The sequence below is a fragment of the Heterodontus francisci genome, chromosome 7 (assembly GCF_036365525.1).
Source record: "Heterodontus francisci isolate sHetFra1 chromosome 7, sHetFra1.hap1, whole genome shotgun sequence".
Classification (NCBI taxonomy): domain Eukaryota; kingdom Metazoa; phylum Chordata; class Chondrichthyes; order Heterodontiformes; family Heterodontidae; genus Heterodontus; species Heterodontus francisci.
In genome coordinates, this window is record NC_090377.1 from 49,009,708 (window position 1) to 49,033,612 (window position 23,905).

The 23,905-nt window shown below is 43.1% G+C and overlaps 1 protein-coding gene across 4 annotated transcripts in view; it reads right to left on the reverse strand.

Moving 5' to 3' along the window:
* The window catches only part of c7h2orf76 (chromosome 7 C2orf76 homolog), an 89,771-nt gene that overhangs the window by 52,874 nt on the left and 12,992 nt on the right, over positions 1 to 23,905 (reverse strand). For 3 of the 4 annotated variants that reach the window (XM_068035135.1, XM_068035137.1, XM_068035134.1), the window contains exons 2-4: positions 6,219 to 6,381; positions 1,913 to 1,963; positions 903 to 940 (exon numbers count right to left, since the gene is read on the reverse strand). In XM_068035135.1, the coding sequence (XP_067891236.1) occupies positions 903 to 940; positions 1,913 to 1,963; positions 6,219 to 6,381 (252 nt within the window). Of the gene's footprint in view, positions 1 to 902; positions 941 to 1,912; positions 1,964 to 6,218; positions 6,382 to 11,059; positions 11,132 to 23,905 lie in introns of those variants that run through there. The other variant, XM_068035136.1, reaches the window with a different exon arrangement.

Here is a 23,905-nt window from a genome sequence, read left to right on the forward strand (position 1 = left end):
ATTATAACCTCAACTCCACATTCCTGCCTACCTCCGATAACCTTTCACCCCCTTGCTTATCAAGAATCTATCTACCTCTGCCTTAAAAATATTCAAAGATGCTGCTTCCACGGCCTTTTGAGGAAGAGAATTCCAAAGACTCATGACCCTCAGAGAAAAATTTTTCCCTCATCCGTGTCTTAAATGGGTGACCCCCTTATTTGTAAACAGTGACACCTAGTTCTAGATCCTCCCACAAGAGAAACATCCTTTCCATATCCACCCTGTCAAGACCCCTCAGGATCTTGTATGTTTCAATCAAGTCACCTCCCATTCTTCTAGCCCAAAACAAAACTACTTCCAGAACTAAAATGCAACTCCTCAGACCGCAATGTGTAAAATGGGTGTGTAAATGGCAAATAAGTTTTAATATAGAGAAGTGCAAAATGGTGCATTTTGGTATGAGGAAGAAGGAAGCCATAATACTGATTGGATAACAGTCAAAATTGGGTAGGGAGCAAAGGGATCCCAGGGGTGCACATTCACAAACCATGAAAAGTAGTGCACAAGTTAACAAGGCCATAAAACTGGCTCTACATTGGTTTCTAATACCAACCGATAACCTTGAATTTTTTTAGATGATAGTTGCGTGTGAGAATGTAGCATTTTAAACTAATCAAAAGCTGCATTAGGATTAGTTTGCAAAGTCATCAGATGACAATGAAAAAAAACAAGGAGCATTTATATAGTGCGCTTATTTTAGCATGACTGTGATACGCAAGGAAATTTTGAACTATGTTCCATCATGGTGTACTAAAAGATACCTTTCTCATATGTGCTTCATAAAACTACAACTAGTTTTATAAAAATTATGTTAAAAGAACAAAACCAAAAAAATACAAGTGTTCTATATTGAAACATACCTTTGCTCCATGTGCCTGGTGAATAATCTTTAATGTATCTAAAGAAATATAAAATTAAAAGTTATATTGTTCACAGACAAAAAAAATTGTCTGTGTTCAGCTTTCTGTGCGTACAACTCTATGTTTCTCATTCTCTGTTTTCACTACCCACAGTGATCCTGGAGCCAGATTTGGGCTCTAATCCTTTGAAAGGCAAGGAAAAAAAAATCCAGTTTCTCCTCAGCTATAGAGAGAGAAACAAGCTGGAACTACAGGCTGGAAGGGAATGTTACACTGGGTCACACAAACAAACACAAAATCACAATCAGAGACACAAGCAAACTCACACATTAGCAGCTCATTTAAGATTTTTTTTTAATTCCACTGAGGTATACTCAAATTTTGAGCAATTTAGAGATAGAGGCCCTACCTTTCAGAATTCATAGTTGGTCATGCTCATCCTTAAACCAAAGTACTCAGGAAACAGCAGTAGTAACACTGATGATGCTGCTCAGCCTCACTAGCACTTTCCAAACATGGGAGCAGGCAGCAAGAGCAATTAAAATCACAGGGAAGGCTGACAGCTGCAGGACGATAGTGGGGAGGTTGGCTAAAACAGCACACACCATTCATCATTAACGAGTGGGAGGGAAGACACAGCTGTCTGTCAAGAGCAACAGCAGGGATGTTCATTACCATCACCCAGATTATTCAGTCAGATGGGCCTGAAGGTGTGACTTTAGGCCAAAGAAAATTGTGGAAAGGCTGACTGCTATAGTGTATACCATCTGCAGTTTATGGCCAGAAATGTGCAAGTCAGGTGCAGAATGATCATGGGGAGGCTGGTTGCCATACTTCACGGTATTTCAGAATTAGTGAAATTGTTAAAATCCACTAATTTTAATCAAATACCTTACATAAATGTGACAGCCTATGAAGGTTGACTATGCTCTGTTCAGCTTTCTAACGAGTAAAATGGCAACTATATAAAAGAACTAACTCGAAGCTATTTCAATTCAAATGCAACGTACCATAGGTGTATTTCTTATATGGTGGTGGAAGTCCAGGTTTTGAAAGTATATCTACACAAAGCAAAAACATAACATTTCTAAATAGCTTTAATGCAGGTTACCATAACAAAGATAGTCACCATTTTTTGGATATGCAATGGCAGTTACTCAAAGATGACATGACAATACAATAACGTAACTTAAAATTAACTTTAATACCATAAAGGGAATAGCAAGGCAGTTGAATACAAAAGATTCACCAACACGCAAGAACTCATTGAGTCATAACTGCACAAGAAACGGCCATTCGGCCGATCAAGTCTTGGCAGAGCAATCTAGTCAGTCCCATTACACTGCCCTATTCCCGTTGCCCTGCAAGCTTATTTTCCTCAAGCACCTATTCATTTCCCTTTTGAAATCATTGATCATCTCCGCTTCCACTTCGCTTGTAGGCAGCGAGTTCCAGGTCTTTACCGCTCATGTGTGAAAATAGTTATTACTTCCCCCCGTAACTCATGTCCAAAACCTTAAATCTGCTTCCCCTTGTCCTTGTACCATCAGCTAATGGGAACAGCTTTTCTTTGTCTACCTTATCTAAACCTGACATAACCTCTATCAGATCTCCCCTCAATCTCCTTTGCTCCAAGAACAACAACTTGAGCTTCTCCAACCTAACCTTGTAGCTAAAATCACTCATCCCTGGAACTATTCTGGTAAATTTCCCTCTGCACCCTGTCAAAAATCTTCACATCCTTCCTAAAGTGTGGTGACCAGAACTGGACGCAATACTTTCATTATAGTCTAACCAGAGCTTTATAAAGGTTCAGCATAACTTACCTGCTTTTGAACTCAATACCTCTATTTATGAAGGCCAAGGGGTCATATGCTTTGCTACCTACTCTCTCAATATGTCTTGCCACCTCCCAAGATATATGCACATGACCCCAGGTCCCCCTATCCCTGTACACTCTTTAGAACAGGGTCATTAAGTATATATTGCCTCTCCCCATCCATTCTGCTAAAATGCATTACCTCACAGTTCTTTGTCTTAAGTTCCATCTGCCACTTCTCTGCCCTGTTAGCCTATGTCATAGAGTCATTTACGACACAGGAGGCCATATGGCCCATCGGGTCCATGCTGGCTCTCCACGGAGCTATTCTGTCAGTCCCACGCCCCGGCTCCCCTGCTGAAGTCAATTGGTATCATTCTGTTTGCCACAATTTTGGTATCGTCAGCCAATTTGGAAATGTTACTGTCTTGCAACATCCAAGTCATTAATTAATTTATTGTATATATATATATATATATATATATATATATATATATGACAGACTTGCATTTATATAGTGCCTTTCACAACCTAAGGACATCTCAAGGCACTTTACAGTCATAGCACATGTTGAAGTGTAGTCACTGTTGCAATGTAAGGAACGGCAGTCACTAATTTGTGCATAGGAAGGTCCCACAAACAGCAATGAGATAATGACCAGATAATCTGTTCTAGTGATGTTGTTTGAGGAATAAATCACCCTGGACACCAAGGATAACTTTCCTACTCTTCCTTGAAATAGAAGACAGGTGGGGTTTTGATTTAAGGTAGAATGTGGTAGAACACCAGTTTCTCTCAATCAATACAGTGTCAGCAGGGGATGGCCTGTCACTTAGGTTAAGGTGCTTCCTCAGCAAGGGATCTTAATTCTATCTATAGTCAGCTGATCTACCATGGCATTGTTCACAGTAAGTTGAATTCTATAATGTTTTATAAAGAGGGCAGCATTATACCATCTACCTGCAATATGTGTTTTGTGCTAGGAAAGTAAAGCTCTTCTAAGGCCACAAAGTCTACATTAGATATTCCCAAACTAGGAGGGTGCTGACATTACTGGAGTGGGTACGAGGAGAACACCAGACAGTTGCCAGGAAATTTCTTGGCTCTCCTCCCACATAGGAGACATTACTTCACTGGAAGTGTGGAGAAATCCCATTTATGAACATAAATGGGTTTTTTGCCACACTCAAGCAAAATAATGCCAGCAAAGTGGGAGCCGATCTGAGGAACTTCCCAGCCAGTGAGCTCTAGTGATATGATTGCACTTCACATTAAGTATGAAAGAGCAGAATTAAATCAGCTAAAGTGACATATGAAGTAGTATTCCGGGTTAGGGTTACTAGCTATATCTACATTAGCGTTATTTATGCAAAAATATGGTTTTGTAGAAAAATGGGGCACATATGGGAAATAAAACTTCAAAGGGAGCCGCAGTGAAACAAGAAATTGGGAACTTCAATTCTAAAGTGTATGAAGTAAGCACTGCAAGTTCACTGAAATTGCTAAGTAAGCCTGGAGATCAGAACCTGAGTTTTTTCTTTGACAATAAGCTGGTGCAGACATTGTGGCTTCAATACTTCTTGTTCTTTTACATTCTAAATGTGTTATGCAATCAAAATCACTGACTAACCACAAACACTGTTACAGTCTTGCACACAATGCAGGTAAATGTACTTCACATGCACATTTACTTAAGAAATATCTATCACCATCCGTTGAGGTTTTTGTCCAGCAGTTGTGAGCAGTATTTCTACTTCATCAGAGTGATTGCTCAGAACATTCTGCCCTAAGCTCTGGAGTTCACTCCCTAAACCTCTCTGCATAACTACCTTGCTTTCCTCCTTTAAGACACTCCTTAAAAATCTAACCTTATATCACCTTGTGTCATATTTTGTCTGATAATACTCCTGTGAAGCGTCTTGGGGCATTTTATCACATTAAAGGCGCTTTATGTGCTCTGTTGTAGCTGCTCATTCATGGTTGGACTTGCTTACTTCTGCTGGCCTAAAGCTGACAATTTCCATACTATGTGCTGAATTCCAGTGTGTTCAAAGAAGAGTGACCAATTATTTTACAGGTTTCTTTTTGTTTGCAAGGAATCACCTAAAAATTTATAAATATCTGACAATCTCCAAACATGCTTCACAAATGATTAGCTTTTTCTCAAAACCAATTCAGATCACTTTCCCCTAGAATACTTGAGCAGTGGTATTAAAGGGAAAGCTGGATTAGCAGCTAAATTATCAAAATCATGTCCCAGATTACCTATAAACAACACCACTGATAATCAAGTAGCATATAAACAGAATGGTCTGGATTTTGCAGTAAAAATAACAGAGAGTCTATCAGTCCTCAACGTTATTAAAGAGTACACTGGACAGCAACTTCCGGCATCCGCACACACGCAGTTAATCGTGGAAATCAGGATGTTGCTGTCCGAGTTGCCCTGCTGTTCTAGAAGCTTTGTTGTAACAGTATCTCGCTGACAGACTTACCATTCAAATACTTGGGAGGGCGTGAAGTTGGGGTACTTACATGATGAATACCCACTAGACAGGCCAGAAAATTCTGGGGCCTGTTCATTCAAGTGTAAATGAATTTTTTATGGCGTGGTAAGTCTTAATTACTACAAACAACGTCTCTGGCATTGAAAATTTAATTTTACAAGTGCACAGGCTCATTCTTTCTGATTTTACTTATTATTCACAATATTAAACAATTTAAATAAGTTTTTATATTTTACATTTTCTATTAATCCCATGTTCTTTCCCTGTTTTGCTTTCTGTACATAATTTGACACTGAACTAAATATTCTAACTTATACTTCCTAGTTCAGACTCTGCATGTCTCAATAACAATGTTTCAATCTGATTGGTTGAGATATGCAGTTGCTTGCCCTGTTCACAGAGAACCCAGATCCCCTGTACAGGGCGCTGTGCTGTTTTAGATTTCTAATCACCATCAATTACAGTGCAAAGCCCATAGAAAGTACGAGGGCAAGTGTAAGTATAATAAACAGCTGGTGCCATTCATTTTCTGCTGATCACAAAATCTGATTCGGTATATGTATTACCCAGGTTATTCTTGCTCACTTCCTTGTGTGCCTGGTTCCAAAACTGCATTAGAAGAGACCTGGAAACAAGGTACCCCCCTATTCTCAGAAATGGTACATAACATGGAATATATCTCAAATAAGGGAAAAGGAAATGAGCTTTAACTGTAGTTTGCATATGAATATCAAAGCAAGCACTACAAGAGATATATTACATTTCTATAATATATATATCTACAGAAGATGATGAACACACAGAAAACAATCCAGATAGATGGGGTGTCTTCTCTTGGTGCACCTTTACTGATGGCTGTGAAGGCCAATCCTTGAGAGGCAGGTTCTGCCACAAGTGCAATATATAATCTATACATAACAACCAAAATAACTAAACAGATTGGGTATAGAGAACATGCATTTATTCCGTATCTCTTGTAGGCTATCTCACCATTCTGGAGAAAGTTAAGGAATTCCTTTACAGACTGATCTACATTAACATCATGGTAGACCACGGGTTTGAAATTGCGATGTTCAAAGGAGCGAACCAGGCGAACTGTGATGGTCACTTTTTCAGAAGACATTTGCTCTACGTGGAATTTTAATATGTTGACCTTATGAATTGAAACAGAATTATAGAATTAACCTGTGATGACAAACAGAATTCTGTGTACAGATCAAATTTAACTTTAAAATAGCAGGGAGCATTCCATTATGTGATTACATTTTTAGATTCACAAACTTTTAACCTTTTTACCTGCAATTTATACAATAAGACGTTTGTGTGTAAAATGGCCTAAGAATTGCCGAAGCAGATTAGAGTCATAGAGCCACTTACGGCACAGGAGACCTTCCAGCCAATCCCATCCCCCAGCACTATCCCCGTAGCCCTGCAAATTTACTTCCTTCAAGCGTCCATCCAATTTCCTTTTGAAATCATTGTCGCTGCTTCCACCACACTCACAGGCAGCGAGATCCAGGCTATTACCACTCACATCCCTCTGCATCTCTTTCCCAAAATCTTAAACCTGCATTCCCTAGTCCTTGTACCATGAGTTAATGGGAACAGTTTTTCTTTGTCGACCTTTTACAAACCTGTAATAATCTTTACACCTCTATTAAATCTCCCCGCAATCTCCCTTGCTCCAAGGAAAACCCCAGCTTCTCCAACCTAACCTTGTAGCTAAAATCCCTACTCCCTGGAACCATTTTGGTAAACCTCCTCTCAACCCTCACATCGTTCCCCAAGGTTGGTGACCAGAACTGGAAACAATACTCTAGTTATGGCCTAACCAAAGATTGTCATCGTCATTATGGCACAGGTGGTCATTCAGCCCATCAAAACAGATTCAGTAGTCAGACTAAATCCTGGGACTTGGCTAATGTTAACTTAACCATAAAATGTTAGACAAACAAACATTGCTTATCAGGAACAGAAAACAATCTACCATGACCAGAGCCCCAGAAATAGCTCTTCTAGGGGAACTTAAAGATACCCTGCATTATCTGGACCTTTGTGAGACCCCGAGTAAAGACTTGAGAACTAGGGAATAAACAAGTGGCATAGGTGCTGGCATTTCATTGATTTGAAGATCATCTAGGGTACTGGCATGGCTGTGTGCAGTGACTTACACTAAAAATGGCTGAACTCTTCCAATTCATGGCATTCAGATTGGTCAATAGAACTAGGACGGTTCCTTTGTAAATTAAGGATGTTTTTGATATGCATTCTCAGTATAGCTATTGTTGCAATCTTTCTAGTCTATGTCAGAGGGTGTCTGTAACATCAGAAACTGAATCTCTGACAGAAGTTAAGATTGTATGGTTATACCATACAGATACAGCGGATGTGTGTCACTTAGATGTACAAGTTTCCCTGAGATTAAGGAAGTGGAGATATAAGTCGCCTAGCACTCATATAGCTACTAGCATTAGAATGTGAATTTAGCCAGGAGCAGAGGCTCCAGGAAAAATGAACATTAAATCGTAATGAAGTGACAGCATTGTATGAATACCAAATGAAAATTTAAGTTTATTTCTAATACTTTTATTTGTGGTGCCCATTATGTCTCTTCAGTTGTTCTTCAGAGACAATTAGCACGGATTGAGGTTTGGTCAATGGACTGAAAACAAGTCACAGACCTGAAACGTTACCTCTGCTTCTCTCCACAGATGCTGCCAGACTGGAGTATTTTCAGCACTTTGTTTTTATTTCAGATTTCCAGCATCCACAATATTTTGCTTTTATTTCAGTGTAGGGATAAACATGAGGTGAAAGTGACTGCCCTTGACAGCAAAACAGCAGTTGACCGAGTAGCATCAAGGCAACTTGGAAAATTTAAGTCAATGGGAATTGGGGGAAAAAGCTCCACTGGCTGGAGTCATATCTAGTACAAAGGAAGATGGTTGTGGCTGTTGGAGGCCAAACATCTGAGCATCTCTACAGGAGTTTCTCTGGGTAGTGTCCTAGGCCCAACCATCTTCAGCTGCTTCATCAATGATTGTCCTTCCATCATAAGGTCAGAAGTGAGTATGTTTGCTGATGATTGCAGTGTTCAGATATTGAAGCAATCCATGTCCCCATGCAGCAAGACCTGGACAACATTCAGGCTTGGGCTGGTAAGTGGCAATTAACATTCGCACCCCACAAATGCCAGACAATGGTCATCTCATCTTGACATTCAACAACATTACCATCGCTGAATCCCCCACCATCAACATGCATTTACCAGAAACTGAACTAGACTAGCCATATAAGTACTGTGGCAACAAGAGCGGGTTAGAGGCTGGGAATTCTGCGGCAAGTAGCTCACCTCCTGACTCTCCTGTCCACCATCTACAAGACACAAGTCAGGAGGGTGATGGAATACTCCACACTTGCCTGGAAGAGCACAGCTCCAACAACACTAAAGAAGCTTGACACCATCCAAAACACAAGCAGCCTGCTTGATCGGCACCCCACCCACCCACCACCTTAACCATTCACTCCCTCCACCACCAGCACAAAAGGCAGCAGTGTGCACGATACAAGATACACTACAGCAACTCGCCAATTCTCCTTCAACAGCACCTTCCAAACCTCTATAACCTAGAAGGGCAGCAGACGCATGGGAACACCACCATCTGCAAGTTCCCCTCCAGGTCACACATTGTCCTGACTTGGAACTATACTGCCATTCCTTCACTGTCGCTGAGTCAAAAATCTGGAACTCCCTCCCTAAAAGCACATTGGGTGTACCTGCACCAGATGGACTGCAGGGATTCAAGGCAGCAGCTCACCAACACCTTCTCAAAGGCAATTAGAGATGGGCAACAAATGCTGGCCTTGCCAGTGACACTTACATCCCATGAAAGAGTTTAAAAAAATCAGGTTGGCAGGCTATAACTAGCAGGGTACTGCAAGGATCAGTACTTGAGCCTCAGCTATTTACAATCTATATTAACTCAGATGAGGGGTCTGAGTGTAATGTATCCAAGTTTGCTGACAATACAAAATTAGATGGGCAAGTAAGTGATGTAGAGGATACAGTGAGGCTGCAGGAGGATGTAGATTGGTCAGGTGAGTGGGCAAGAATGTGGCAGATGGAATACAATGTGGAAGAGTGTGAAGTTATCCAGTATGGTAAGAAAAATAAAGAATATTTCTTGAATGGAGCAATTCTAAGAAATATTTGCATTCTGTGTCCTCACACATGAAATCAAGGATTTTAACATGCAGGTACAGCAAGCAATTAGGAAGGCAAATGTTATGTTAGCTTTCATAACAAAGGAATTGAAGTAAAAGAGTAGTCTTACTACAATTTTGTCAGGCATTGGTGAGGCCAGGCCTGGAGTACAGCATGCAGTTTTGTTCGCTTTACCCACAGAGCGACATACTTACCCTGGAGGGATTGCAACAATGGTTCACTAAACTGCTTCCTGGGATTAGACAATTCTCAAGACAAGGTTTATATTCCCTGGAGTTTAGAAGAATAAGAGGTGATCCAACTCAAACATTAAGAGGTGTGACAGGGTAGATGCTAAGAAAATGTTTCCCCAAGGCTGGGGATTCTAGAAGACAGGAACACAGCCTCAGAATAAGGGGTCAGTTATTTAGCACTGATGAGGAGAAATGTTTTCCCTCAAAGGGTTGTGAATCTTTTGAATTCTCTACCTACAGAGCTGTGGATGCTCTATCATTGATTATCTCCAAGGCAGGTTAATAATATTTTTGGGTACTAAGGGAATTAAGGGATATGGTGATAGTGCAGGAAGGTGGAGTTGAGGTGGATCAGCCATGATCTTGTTGAATGGCACAGCAGGCTCAAAGGACCATGTGGCCTACTGCAGCTCATACTTATGTAATGAATTAACAGATCTGGCAAAAGTTTGGTCACAACTTGTTCAACTTCTGCCTTCTCCCACTCTTACCCACACTAATGGATCCCAAAGTATACAGCCCAATTTATCTGACTTTTCCCATTACATGATTGAAATAAATCAAATTGGAAAAAGCCTTTTCTTCCTCCAGTGTTCTCCATCCTCCCCGAAGATGCTGGGATAGTTTCAGTCACCAGATAACCTCCAGTACCTCAGCCAAATGACAAGTCATGTGAATCCAGATCAAGCTTTTCCCTGGCTTTGCTGCACTCTCTTCTCCTACGTCCAATTTTATTCTCTCAACCCTTTTTTATTTTCTTTAAAGATATGCTCTGTAACTTCCCTCCACCACCACAACAGCCCCATCCACACTGGCCTTTTCTCTTGCCACTACCCCAGATTAAAGTATTTCCATTACAGGCCCTCTTCCAACTGCTTTAGCCCCTGCTCAAAATAGCCAAACTGCCCAGCTCTTTCCCCAGGGATTACACCCCATCATCTCCTCCACAACACCACTTCACTTCCCAAGCCCCACTGGTGGGATATCAATCGCAGTTGGTTCTCCAGAATGTTTGCTCCCTCACAAACAAGTGCCTCACTATCCAAGACCTCAACATGGATGTGCCACGACATTCTGTAGTTGAAATTTCCACCAACACTGGGGTTCTACTCCTAGTTCCCACCCAGGGACTTTTCTTCCAAAATATCCAAGACTGGCGTTTGGTTGCGATGCCTGTACCCTGGGTAGGCCTTAAGGGTAGACATTGAGAGCTGCCCCGCAACTTGGGGGAAGCAATAAACTGACACGGGGTTCATCTGAAGCCACATACTCATGAACCTAGTACCACTAAACCCCCGCGACCTGGTAACTACAGCTCAGCTCAGCTCAGCTCACTCACCCCCCCTCCCATTAACGCCAACGCCACTTATTACCTGCACCACCAACCCGCAACCAGACCTGCGCACTCGCGTTCCATTTCAAATGTCGCGAGATCCTCCTCCACCACCGACCGAACTGTTTCGAACGCATTCCGTCTAATAGATGCGCAGACGCCACTTTACTGTAATATTCCCAATAGAAGGCGCAGTATTTAAGGCTGCATCTTGGTTACTGGTTTCTGCATTTAATGGCGCCAATCAACGCATTGTTCCTTATTATCTCATTGATTTCTTTTTACCTTTAATCTCTTCACACCATGCAGCTCAGTGCTGGGTCCCTTGCTGTTTGTGGTATAAGTGATTTGGACTTAAATGTGGGAGGCATGATTGGGAAATTTGCAGATGACACAAAAATTGGCCCTATAGCTGTAGGCGCCAGAATAATATCAATGGTTTGATTGAGTGGGCAGAAAAGTGGCAAATGGAATTCAATCCGGAGAAGTGTGAGGTAATGCATTTGGAGAGGGCAAATAAAGTAAGGGAATACACAATAAATGGGAGGATATTGAGAGGGGTAGAAGAAGTGACAGATGTCGGAGTGTATGTCCACAGGTCCTTGAAAATGGCAGGACAGGTAGATAGAGTGGTGAGGAAGGCATATGGAATGCTTTCCTTTATTGGCCGAGGTATAGAATACAAAAGCAGGGATGTTATGCTGGAACTGCACAAAATGCTGGTTCGGCCACAGCTGGAGTATTGCGTACAGTTCTGGTCACCACATTACAGGAAAGACATAATAGCTCTGGAGAGAGTACAGAGTAGATTTACAAGAATGTTGCCAGGGCTTCAAAGTTGCAGCGATGAGGAAAGATTGGATTGGCTAGGGTTGTTTTCCTTAGAACAGAGGAGGCTGAGGGGTGACCTGTTAAGGCCCAAGTGAAAAATGCAAGGCTGGATTGCATTTACTTTAATGCAAGGAGTCTTACTAATAAGGTAGATGAATTGAGAACATTGATTAGCACATGGGATTATGATATTATTGCTATCTCAGAGACATGGCTGAGAGAGGGGCAGGATTGGCAACTCAATAATCCAGTGTATAGACTCTTCAGGCGTGATAGGGGAGGGGATAAACGAAGAGGTGGCATTGCACTGTTGAACAAGGAGTCAATTACTGCAGTAAGGAGGGATGATAACTTAGAAGGTTCCTCAAATGAGGCCATAGAGGGAGAACTTAAGGAACAAAAGGGGGGCAATCACTTGAGTGGGCGTGTACTACAGGCCTCCAAACAGTCAGGGAGAGATAGAGGAACAGATATTTAGGCAAATCTCAGAGAGATGTAAAATTAATAGGGTAATAATAGTAGGGGATTTCAACTTAACTAATATCAACTGGAATAGTCTTCATGCAAAAGGCTTAAAGGGAGAGGAATTCTTAAAATGCATTCAGGAGAGCTTTTTGAGCCAGTACGTAGTAAGTCCTACAAGAGAAGAAGCAGTACTGGACCTAATCCTAGGGAATGCAGCTGGACAAGTGGTAGAAGTATCAGTGGGGGAGCATTTCGGAGATAGTGACCATAACTCTAAGATTTAAGGTATTTATGGAAAAGGACAAAGACGGGCCAGAAATAAAGGTACTGAGTTGGGGGAAAGTTGTGTTCAATTTGATATAACAGGATCTGGCCAAAGTGGATTGGGAGCAGCTACTTGTAGGAAAGTCTACATCAGGCCAGTGGGAGTCATTCAAAGAGGAAATAGTGAGAGTTCAGCGCCAACATGTACCCATTAAGGTGAAGGGTAGGACCTTCAAGCTCAGGGAACCCTGAATGTCAAGGGATAGAGAGTATTGGATCGGGGGAAAAAAGGATGCTTATGACAGATTCGGAGGGCTGAAAACAGCGAAGGCATTAGAGAAGTATAGAAAGTGTAAGGGGATACTTAAATAAGTAATTAGGAGAGCAAAGAGGGGACATGAAAAAACACAGACGGGCAAGATAAAGGAAAATCCTAAGGCATTTTATAAGTATAATAAGGGAAAGAGGATAACCAGAGTAGGGCCCATTAGGGACCAAAGTGGCAATCTGTGAGTGGAGCCGGAAGACATAGGTGAGGTTTTAAATGATTACTTTTCATCCTTTTTCACTGGAGGATGACGATGTAGGTGTAGAGATCAGGGAGGGGGATTGCGATATACTTGAACATATTAGCATTAAAAGAGGAAGTATTAGGTGTTTTAGCGGGCTTAAAAGTGGATAAATCCCCAAGCCGAGATGAGATATATCCCAGGCTGTTATGTGAGACAAGGGAGGAGATTGCAGGGGCTCTAACACAAATTTTCAAATCCTCTCTGGCCACGGGAGAGGTGCCAGAGGACTGGCGGACAGCGAATGTGGTACCATTATTCAAGAAGGGCAGTAGGGATAGACCAGGTAATTACAGGCCGGTGAGTCTAACATCAGTGGTTGGGAAAATATTGGAAAAAATTCTGAGGGACAGGAATAATCTCCACTTGGAGAGGCAGGGAATAATCAGGGATAGTCAGCACAGCTTTGTCAGGGGGAGATCGTGTCTAACTAACTTGATTGAGTTTTTCGAGGAGGTGACTAGATGTGTAGATGAGGGTAAATCAGTTGATGTAGTCTACATGAACATCAGTAGGGCTTTTGATAAGGTCCCGCATGGGAGATTGGTTAAGAAATAAAATAAATAAATAAAAAATTTTTTAAAAAGGTAAGAGCCCTTGGGATCCACACACAGATTGCCACTTTGGTCCCCAATGGGCCCTACTCTTTCCCTGATTATCCTCTTGCCCTTAATATACTTATAAAACGTTTTCCTTTATCTTGCACGCCTGTGTTTTTTCATGCCCCCTCTTTGCTCTCCTAATTACTTTTTTTTTAAAATTCATGCCCCCTCTTCGCTCTCCTAATTACTTTTTTTTAAAGTACCCCCTACACTTTCTATACTCCTCTAGGGCCTCTGCTGTTTTCAGCCCTCTGAATCTGCCATAAGCCTCCTTTTTTTTTCCTGATCCAATCCACTATATCCTTTGACATCCAGGGTTCCCTGGACTTGTTGGTCCTACCCTTCACCTGTATGGGAACATGCTGGGCCTGAACTCACACTATTTCCATTTTGAATGACTCCCACTGGTCTGCCGTAGACTTTCCTACAAGTAGCTGCTCCCAGTCCACTTTGGCCAGATCCTGTTTTATCATATTGAAATCAGCCTTCCCCCAATTCAGTACCTTTATTTCTGGTCCATCTTTGTCCTTTTCCACAACTACCTTAAATCTTAGAGTTATGGTCACTATCCTCGAAATGCGCCCCCACTGATGCTTTTACTGGCTTCATTCCCTAAGATTAGGTCCAGTACCGCCCCCTTCTCTTGTAGGACTTACTGGCTCAAAAAGCTCTCCTGGATGCACTTCAATAATTCCGTCCCCTTTAAGCCTTTTGCACTATGACTATCCCAGTTAATATTGGGGAAGTTGAAATCCCCTACTATTATTACCCTATTATTTTTACACCTCACTGAGATATGCCTGCATATCTGCTCCTCTATCTCTTCCTGACTGTTTGTAGGCCTGTAGTTTATTCCAAGCAAAGGTGATTGTCCCCTTTTGGCCATATGGCCTCATTTGAGGAACCTTCCAAGATATCATCCCTCCTTACAGCGGTAATTGGCTCCTTGATCAATAGTACAATGCCACCTCCTTTTTTACACCACCCCCCCCCCCACCCACCGCATCCCCTCCCCCCCACCACGCCTGAAGATTCTATACCGTGGAATATTGAGCTGCCAGTCCTCCCTTCCTTCAACCATGTCTGTGATAGCAATAATATCATATTCCCATGTGTTAATCAATGCCTTCAATTTCCCTTCCCTTCCCTTCCTCGACTTCTCTGTCTCCATCTCTGGGGATAGGTTGTCTACTAATATCCATTATAAGCCCACCGACTCCCACAGCCATCTCGACTACACTTCTTCACACCCTAACTCCTGTAAGGACTCCATTCCATTCTCCCAGTTTCTCCGTCTCCGACGCATCTGCTCTGATGATGCTACCTTCCATGACGGTGCTTCTGATATGATCTTTTTCCTCAACCGAGGATTTCCCCCCACTGTGGTTGACAGGGCCCTCAACCGTGTCCGACCCATTCCCGCACCTCTACCCTCACCCCTTCCCCTCCCTCCCAGAACCGTGACAGGGTTCCCCTTGTCCTCACTTTTCACCCCACCAGCCTCCATATCCAAAGGATCATCCTCCGCCATTTCCGCCACCTCCAGCGTGATGCCACTACCAGTCGCATCTTCCCCTCCCTTCCCCTGTCAGCATTCCGAAGGGATCGTTCCCTCCGGGACACCCTGGTCCACTCCTCCATTACCCCCACCACCTCATCCCCGTCCCAGGGCACCTTCCCCTGCAAGCCCAGGAGGTGAGATACCTGCCCATTTACCTCCTCTCTCCTCACTATTCCAGGCCCCAAACACTCCTTTCAGGTGAAGCAGCGATTTACTTGTACTTCTTTCAATGTAGTATACTGTATTCGCTGCTCACAGTGTAGTCTCCTCTACATTGGGGAGACTAAGCGCAGACTGGGTGACCGCTTTGCGGAACATCTCCGCTCAGTCCACAAGCAGGACCCTGAGCTTCCGGTTGCTTGCCATTTCAACACTCCCCCCTGCTCTCATGCTCACATCTCTGTTCTGGGATTGCTGCAGTGTTCCAGTGAACATCAACACAAGCTCGGAGAACAGCATCTCATTTACCGATTCGGCACACTACAGCCTGCCGGACTGAACATTGAGTTCAATAATTTCAGAGCATGACAGCCCCCCATTTTACTTTCATTTTTAGTTATTTTTTCTTCCTTTTTTTTTTAACATTCTTTTTTACATTTTTTACAATCTTTTTTTTGCATTTATTTCATTTCATCTTTGTTTGTTCAGTTTGCTTACCCACTGTTTTTTTTCAGGTTTGCACTTGCTGCTGTTCAATATTCAGTATATTTACAACTAATCTGTACTAATGCTTTGTCTTTCAACACACCATTAACATATTGTTTGCCTTTGCTCCGTGACCTTTTGGTCAGCTATGTGGCCTGGTCCAATCTAGATCTCCTTTGTTATCTCTTGCCCCACCCCCACCTCACTTGCTTATAACCTGTGACTTTTCTAATATTTGTCAGTTCCGATGAAGGATCACTGACCCGAAACATTAACTCTGCTTCTCTTTCCACAGATGCTGCCAGACCTGCTGAGTGATTCCAGCATTTCTTGTTTTTATTTCAGATTTCCAGCATCCGCAGTATTTTGCTTTTACCTTCAATTTATCTGCCTTACTTGTAAGATTCCTTGCATTAAAATAGATGCAATCCAGCCTTGCATTACTCGCTTGTGCCTTAACATTTGCTCTGCCTTCCAGACAGACTTAGTTTCTCTTCTAAATTTGGCTGTGCATCACTTCCACTCTGTATCCCATCCCCCTGCCAAATTAGCTTAAATCCCCTCCCAAAGCACAAGGTCTAGGTCATTAATATATATCAGGACAAGCAAGGGTCCCGTCACTGACCCCTGGGAAACATAATCAAGTCTGATATTCTAGTGCAGTACTGAAGGAGTGCTGCACTGTCGGAGCTACCAGCCGGAAATTTACACTGGGTGGACGGGAGCCAGACTCAGACATAAATTTCGGTGCCCATCCCACTCCCGCCCAGTCTGGGGATCCATCCGTATTTTACGGATCCCCAGGCTTCAATTGGCCCGAGGCGGGACTTCCACCCACTTGAGGGAGGAGGTCCCGCCTCAGTGAGCTGCCGGCCAATCAGCGGGCCAGCAGCTCTTAGTCTCAGCTCCGGTTAAGCCTCCCGGAGCCTGCTGCTCAATTTTACGCCGCCCCAGCGGGTCAGATGGTGGCGGCGTAAAATTCCAGCCACCATCTTTCAGTTGAGACATTAAACTGAAGTCTCATCTGCCGTGTAAAGCGGATGTAAAAGATTCCATGGCACGATCTTAAAGAACAGTGGGGGAGTTTGTGTTGGTCTGATAGGAAATAGCAAACTATCAATGTGGGAACTTGTAATATCATTTTCGATCTGAGAAAAACAAATTACAATATTTTCCTAATGGTGAGAGATTAGGAGTTGTGAATGAGTAAAGAGATTTAGTATTCTATGTAGACAAATTATGAAAAACTAGTATGCAGGTACAATAAATAATCAAAAAACGTTAATGGAATGTTGCCCTTTATGTTAAGTGACTGAAATACAAAAGCAAGAAAGTGATAGTTCAGTTGTACAGAGTCTTGGTCAGACCCCATTTGGAGCCCCGAAAATCTGGAAAGATACATTCTTTTGTCAATTATTTTTATTTCAGATTTTCAGCATCTGCAGCATTTTGTTCTTGTTTTACCAAATCACATCAGAGCTTAAATGGCTAAATTATAACGTCATGTTGCCTAAACTTGTTTTGTATTCCCTTAAGTTTAGAAGGTTGAGTTTAGAAAATTGAAGTTTTTAAAATGATGAAGTCTTGATAGGATAGACACAGTTGTTGTTACATAGTCTTCTGATTATTGAATATACTTGCATGCCTCCTTTAATTAAAACAATAAGTAGACAATTGATTGCCTCAGTGTCATTAAACAAAAAAACACACAAAAAATGCCCCTTTTATTCGCTGCAACTAATGGAAAACTTAAACAAAAACAAAGGAAACTTATAACTTAAATAATAATATTGTCAAGAAAACATGCTATACCAAATGAGGATTTTTAATTCATTGGTTGGAAACCTACATAAAACTTTTAAAAAGGAACTGAGATCCTACAGTTAACTTTTAAAAAGCAGGCAGCCAAGATGACCACCACAATTTGCATTGAAATACCTCACATTCCAGGACATCGAATTGGAGACCCATGTCGAACAAGGTTGCATCCAGGACAATGCCTCATGAATTTGGCATCAGCTAACAGCTTTACTTCTAGTGGCAAAACATTTAAAGCCACCTTGGAACATTAACAGTGGAGTCATACCTCCAGGGGGTGAACATTGAAACAATGAGACTCGAGAGTGATTGAAAATACTTAGACTCAAATCTAATTAAACTGCAAAAGAGGACAATGGACAATCATGTGACTGCCTCCCCATCTGTGGAAAAACTAGCAGCCTTTTGCAAAAGGACAAGCTGCTGAGATTGTGAAGCAGACAGGTTTTGAGTGCTAACCAGACAAGACCCCAGTGGGACTGTGTGCATGTCAGTGTCTCTCTATCTCTCCAGATAACATCATAAGTTTGAAAGCTATCTGCAAATGTGGAACATCCAAGTCTACCATTGCTACAGACAAAGACCCCGGTGATGAAAGCCACCTAGAAAAAGCCAAACCAAGTAGGCCAGCTATAAAGTACTTCTACCAGCCAGAGACTTCAGAATCACAACTTTCAGCTGGAAGACAACTGAATTACCAAACCCCACAGACTGTATATTATTTTTATTTGTTCTGGACTCTAATCCAATACAAACTATCCCTTATCACTCTGTAATCTATTTGCCTGTGTGTGATTCTCATATGTGTGAGAAAGAGTGAGAGTGTAGCGGAGTTTATTATTTTATTTAGATTGGGTTTAGATTTTTTTAAAGTGCCATCAACTCACCTTTTTCTTGTTTAAACTCAAGAAAACCTGTCCAATTGGTTCTTTTATGATCACAACAAAGGTAAAAGGTAAAACACTCACTGAAGTGGTAAGCACATCCACTGTTTTGAAAGGAATAAACCCTGTTGCGGTGAAACAAGGAGAAAGACAAGAGGGGAGCCTTGTGACCCCTCCTCACCTGATCGTAACAATATTGTCTCCACTATCCACCAAACACTCAAATACTGCATTGCCCGCCGGTCATGGAAGGCCTCAAGTGTACTGGCAGATATTGCCTGTTCCTTCTCCAAGACTACCCGGGCACAGACAAAGCCATGGTAGATAGGTAGGCAACCAGATTGACCACCCTCATGGGCCATGTCCAACCTGAACCCGTGGATGGCCAACTTGGCTAGTCCCAGGAGCAGACCCGTGAGGAAGTCCTCCAACTTTCCCAACCCCTCCATATTGGATGGTCAAAGGCCATGAGCGTGGAACTGAAATGTAGTCAGAGGTTGAGGAACTACCCCTTCAAATAATAGAACAGCCGCTGTAACCTTTCAAACTGTATGTAGATGTGACGTACAGACTTATCCAGGCTGCAAAAGTTACAGGCAGGCTGGGAGATAGTGTAATAACTTAAAAATCTATTTGATAGAACTGTTTTGCCAAGGCATATCTGGATGGAAGATGAGGGTGAGTAAGTGTAAAGTATGCTGTCCAGGAAATCCTTCCGTGCAAAGTGAAATGGCAAGGAAGGGAATTTCCAAGAGACAGATCAAGTTGTACAGCGCAGGGTCCTGAGGGAGGTTGAATATTTGTATGCCTTTTCTGTTCAGAGACACTAGGTCACCCCAGTGTCATCAATCCAAATACAAGAAATCTAGCAAAATTCTCAGAGAAGACTCGGAGGGTGGAGTTCCAGACCGGTAAGTATAAAAACTTACCTCGGGGATTCGCGGCCTACATTCTCGGAGGGCGGATTTCCAGACCGGTAAGTATAAAAACCTACCTCGGGCATTCGCGGCCTACGTTCTCGGAGAAGACTCGGAAGGCGGAGTTCCAGACCAGTAAGTATAAAAACTTACCTCGGGGATTCGCGGCCTACATTCTCGGAGGGTGGAGTTCCAGACCAGTAAGTATAAAAAACTTAGCTCGGGGATTCGCGGACTACATTCTTGGAGGGCGGAGTTCCAGACCGGTAAGTATAAAAACTTAACTCGGGTATTCGCGGCCTACATTCTCGGAGGGCGGAGTTCCGGACCGGTAAGCATAAAAAACTTAGCTCGGGGATTCGCGGCCTACATTCTCGGAGGGCGGAGTTCCGGACCGGTAAGCATAAAAAACTTACCTCGGGGATTCGCGGCCTACATTCTTGGAGCGCGGAGTTCCAGACCAGTAAGTATAAAAAACTTAGCTCTGGTAAAAAAAACTGAAAAGTGATGTCACAGGAAAACTGTGACCTGATTGGCTGGTAGGGAATTTGTACTGAATTTGAAAATAAAACTGATAAAAATTGATTAAAACCCTTACTTAACTAATTAATAAGTAGAGTAACTAAACCAGAAGGAGGAGATTACTGTATTTAGTTAGCATTTAATATTTATAGTAGAAATCTAGCAGTAGGGACCAAATAGTTAATTATAACAATTTAGAAAGCATTTAATTAGTATTTATTTATTTTATATTAATTAACTAATTAGTGCTAGAAATTACAGTTAGAGGGGTGAAGTGCTTCACCTTTGAGATGTGGGAGGTCCGTGATGCTTCCAGCGTTCCGGATGACTACATCTCCAGGAAGTGTACCCAGTTGCAGCTCCTCATAGACCACATGGATTGGTTGGAACAGAAACTGGATGCACTTAGGAGCATGCAGGTGGCAGAAAGCATCATAGACAGGAGTTTTAGAGAAGTGGTTACACCCAAGGTGCGGGCAGATAGATGGGTGACCGCTAGAAGGGGCAGTGCAGGAATCCCCTGTGGCTATCCCCCTCTCTAACAAGTATACCATTTTGGATACTGTTGGGGGGGATGGCCTATCAGGGGAAAACAGCAGCAGCCAGAGCAGTGGCACCATGGCTGGCACTGTTGTTCAGCAGGGAGGGACAAAGCACAAAAGAGCAATAGTTATAGGGGACTCTATAGTCAGGGGCACAGATAGGCGCTTCTGTGGACGTGCAAGAGACTCCAGGATGGTATGTTGCCTCCCTGGTGCCAGGGTCAAGGATGTCTCTGAACGGACAGGGGGCATTCTGAAGGGGGAGGGTGAACAGCCAGAGGTTGTGGTACACATCGATACCAACGACATAGGCAGGAAGAGTGATGAGGTCCTGCAAGGGGAGTTTAGGGAGTTAGGTAGAAAGTTAAAATGCAGGACCTCTAGGGTTGTAATCTCAGGATTACTCCCTGTGCCACGTGCCAGTGAGGCTAGAAATAGGAAGATAGTGCAGCTAAACACGTGGCTGAACAGCTGGTGTAGAAGGGAGGGTTTCAGATATCTGGACCATTGGGATCTCCTCAGGGACAGATGGGACCTGTACAAGAAGGACGGGTTGCATCTAAACTGGAGGGGCACAAATATCCTGGCTGCGAGGTTTGCTAGCGTCACTCGGGAGAATTTAAACAAGTGTGGCAGGGGGGTGGGAACCAGAGCAGTAGGACAGCAAGTGAAATAAATGAAGGGGAACTGGTAAATAAGGCCAGTAAGACTAAGAGGAAGAGCAGGCAGGGTGATGTTGCGGAGAACAGCGGGACTGGTGGTCTGAAGTGCATTTGTTTCAATGCAAGTGTAACAGGTAAGGCAGATGAACTTAAAGCTTGGATTAGTACTTGGAACTATGATGTTGTTGCTATTACAGAAACTTGATTGAGGGAAGGACAGGATTGGCAGCTAAATGTTCCAGGATTTAGAAGCTTCAGGCGGGATAGAGGGGGATGTAAAATGGGTGGGGGTGTTGCATTACTGGTTAAGGAGAATATCACAGCTGTACTGCGGGAGGACACCTCGGAGGGGTCATGCAGCGAGGCAATATGGGTGGAGCTCAGGAATAGGAAGGGTGCAGTCACGATGTTGGGGGTTTACTACAGGCCTCCCAACAGCCAGGGGGAGGTAGAGGAGCAGATATGTAGACGGATTTTGGAAAGATGTAAAGGTAACAGCGTTGTAGTGAAGGGTAATTTTAACTTCCCCCATATTGACTGGGACTCACTTAGTGCTAGGGGCTTGGATGGGGCAGAATTTGTAAGGAGCATCCAGGAGGGCTTCTTGAAACAATACGTAGACAGTCCAACTAGGGATGGGGCCGTACTGGACCTGGTATTGGGGAATGAGCCCGGCCAGGTGGTCGAAGTTTCAGCAGGGGAGCATTTTGGGAACAGTGACCATAATTCCATAAGTTTTAAGGTACTTGTGGATAAGGATAAGAGTAGTCCTCGAGTGAAGGTGTTAAATTGGGGGAAGGATAATTATAACAATATTAGGCAGGAACTGAAGAATTTAGATTGGGGGCGGCTGTTTGAGGGTAAATCAACATCTGACATGTGGGAGTCTTTCAAACATCAGTTGATTAGCATCCTGGACCAGCATGTTCCTGTGAGGAAGAAGGATAAGTTTGGCAAGTTTCGGGAACCTTGGATAACGCGGGATATTGTGAGCCTAGTCAAAAAGAAAAAGGAAGCATTTGTAAGGGCTGGAAGGCTAGGAACAGACGAATCCCTTGAGGAATATAAAGACAGTAGGAAGGAACTTAAGCAAGGAGTCAGGAGGGCTAAAAGGGGTTATGAGAAGTCATTGGCAAACAGGATTAAGGAAAATCCCAAGGCTTTTTATACATATATAAAGAGCAAGAGGGTAACCAGGGAAAGGGTTGGCCCACTCAAGGACAGAGAAGGGAATCTATGTGTGGAGCCAGAGGAAATGGGCGAGGTACTAAATGAGTACTTTGCATCAGTATTCACCCAGGAGAAGGACTTGGTGGATGATGAGCCTAGGGAAGGGAGTGTAGATAGTCTCAGTCATCTCATTATCAAAAAGGAGGAGGTGTTGGGTGTCTTGCAAAGCATTAAGGTAGATAAGTCCCCAGGGCCTGATGGGATCTACCCCAGAATACTGAGGGAGGCAAGGGAAGAAATTGCTGGGGCCTTGACGGAAATCTTTGCATCCTCATTGGCTACAGGTGAGGTCCCAGAGGACTGGAGAATAGCCAATGTTGTTCCTTTGTTTAAGAAGGGTAGCAAGGATAATCCAGGAAATTATAGGCCGGTGAGCCTTACGTCAGTGGTAGGGAAATTATTAGAGAGGATTCTTCGGGACAAGCTTTACTTCCATTTGGAAACAAATGGACTTATTAGCGAGAGGCAGCATGGTTTTGTGAAGGGGAGGTCGTGTCTCACTAATTTGATTGAGTTTTTTGAGGAAATTACAAAGATGATTGATGAAGGAAGGGCAGCGGATGTTATCTATATGGACTTCAGTAAAGCCATTGAAAGGTCCCTCATGGCAGACTGGTACAAAAGGTGAAGTCACACGGGATCAGAGGGGAGCTGGCAAGATGGATACAGAACTGGCTCAGTCATAGAAGACAGAGGGAAGCAGTGGAAGGGTGCTTTTCTGAATGGAGGGATGTGACTAGTGGTGTTCCGCAGGGATCAGTGCTGGGACCTTTGCTCTTTGTAGTATATATAAATGATTTGGAGGAAAATGTAGCTGGTCTGATTAGTAAGTTTGCGGACGACACAAAGGTTGGTGGAGTTGTGGACAGTGATGAGGATTGTCAGAGGATACAGCAGGATATAGATCGGTTGGAGACTTGGGCGGAGAAATGGCAGATGGAGTTTAATTCGGACAAATGTGAGGTAATGCATTTTGGAAGGTCTAATGCAGGTGGGAAGTATACAGTAAATGGCAGAACCCTTAGGAGTATTGACAGGCAAAGAGATCTGGGCGTACAGGTCCACAGGTCACTGAAAGTGGCAACACAGGTGGATAAGGTAGTCAAGAAGGCATACGGCATGCTTGCCTTTATCGGTCGGGGCATAGAGTATAAAAATAGGCAAGTTATGCTGCAGCTGTTCAGAACTTTGTTAGGCCACACTTAGAATATTGCGTGCAATTTTGGTCGTCACACTACCAGAAGGACGTGGAGGCTTTGGAGAGGGTACAGAAGAGGTTTACCAGGATATTGCCTGGTCTGTTGGGCATTAGCTATGAGGAGAGGTTGGATAAACTCGGCTTGTTTTCACTGGAATGACGGAGGTGGAGGGGCA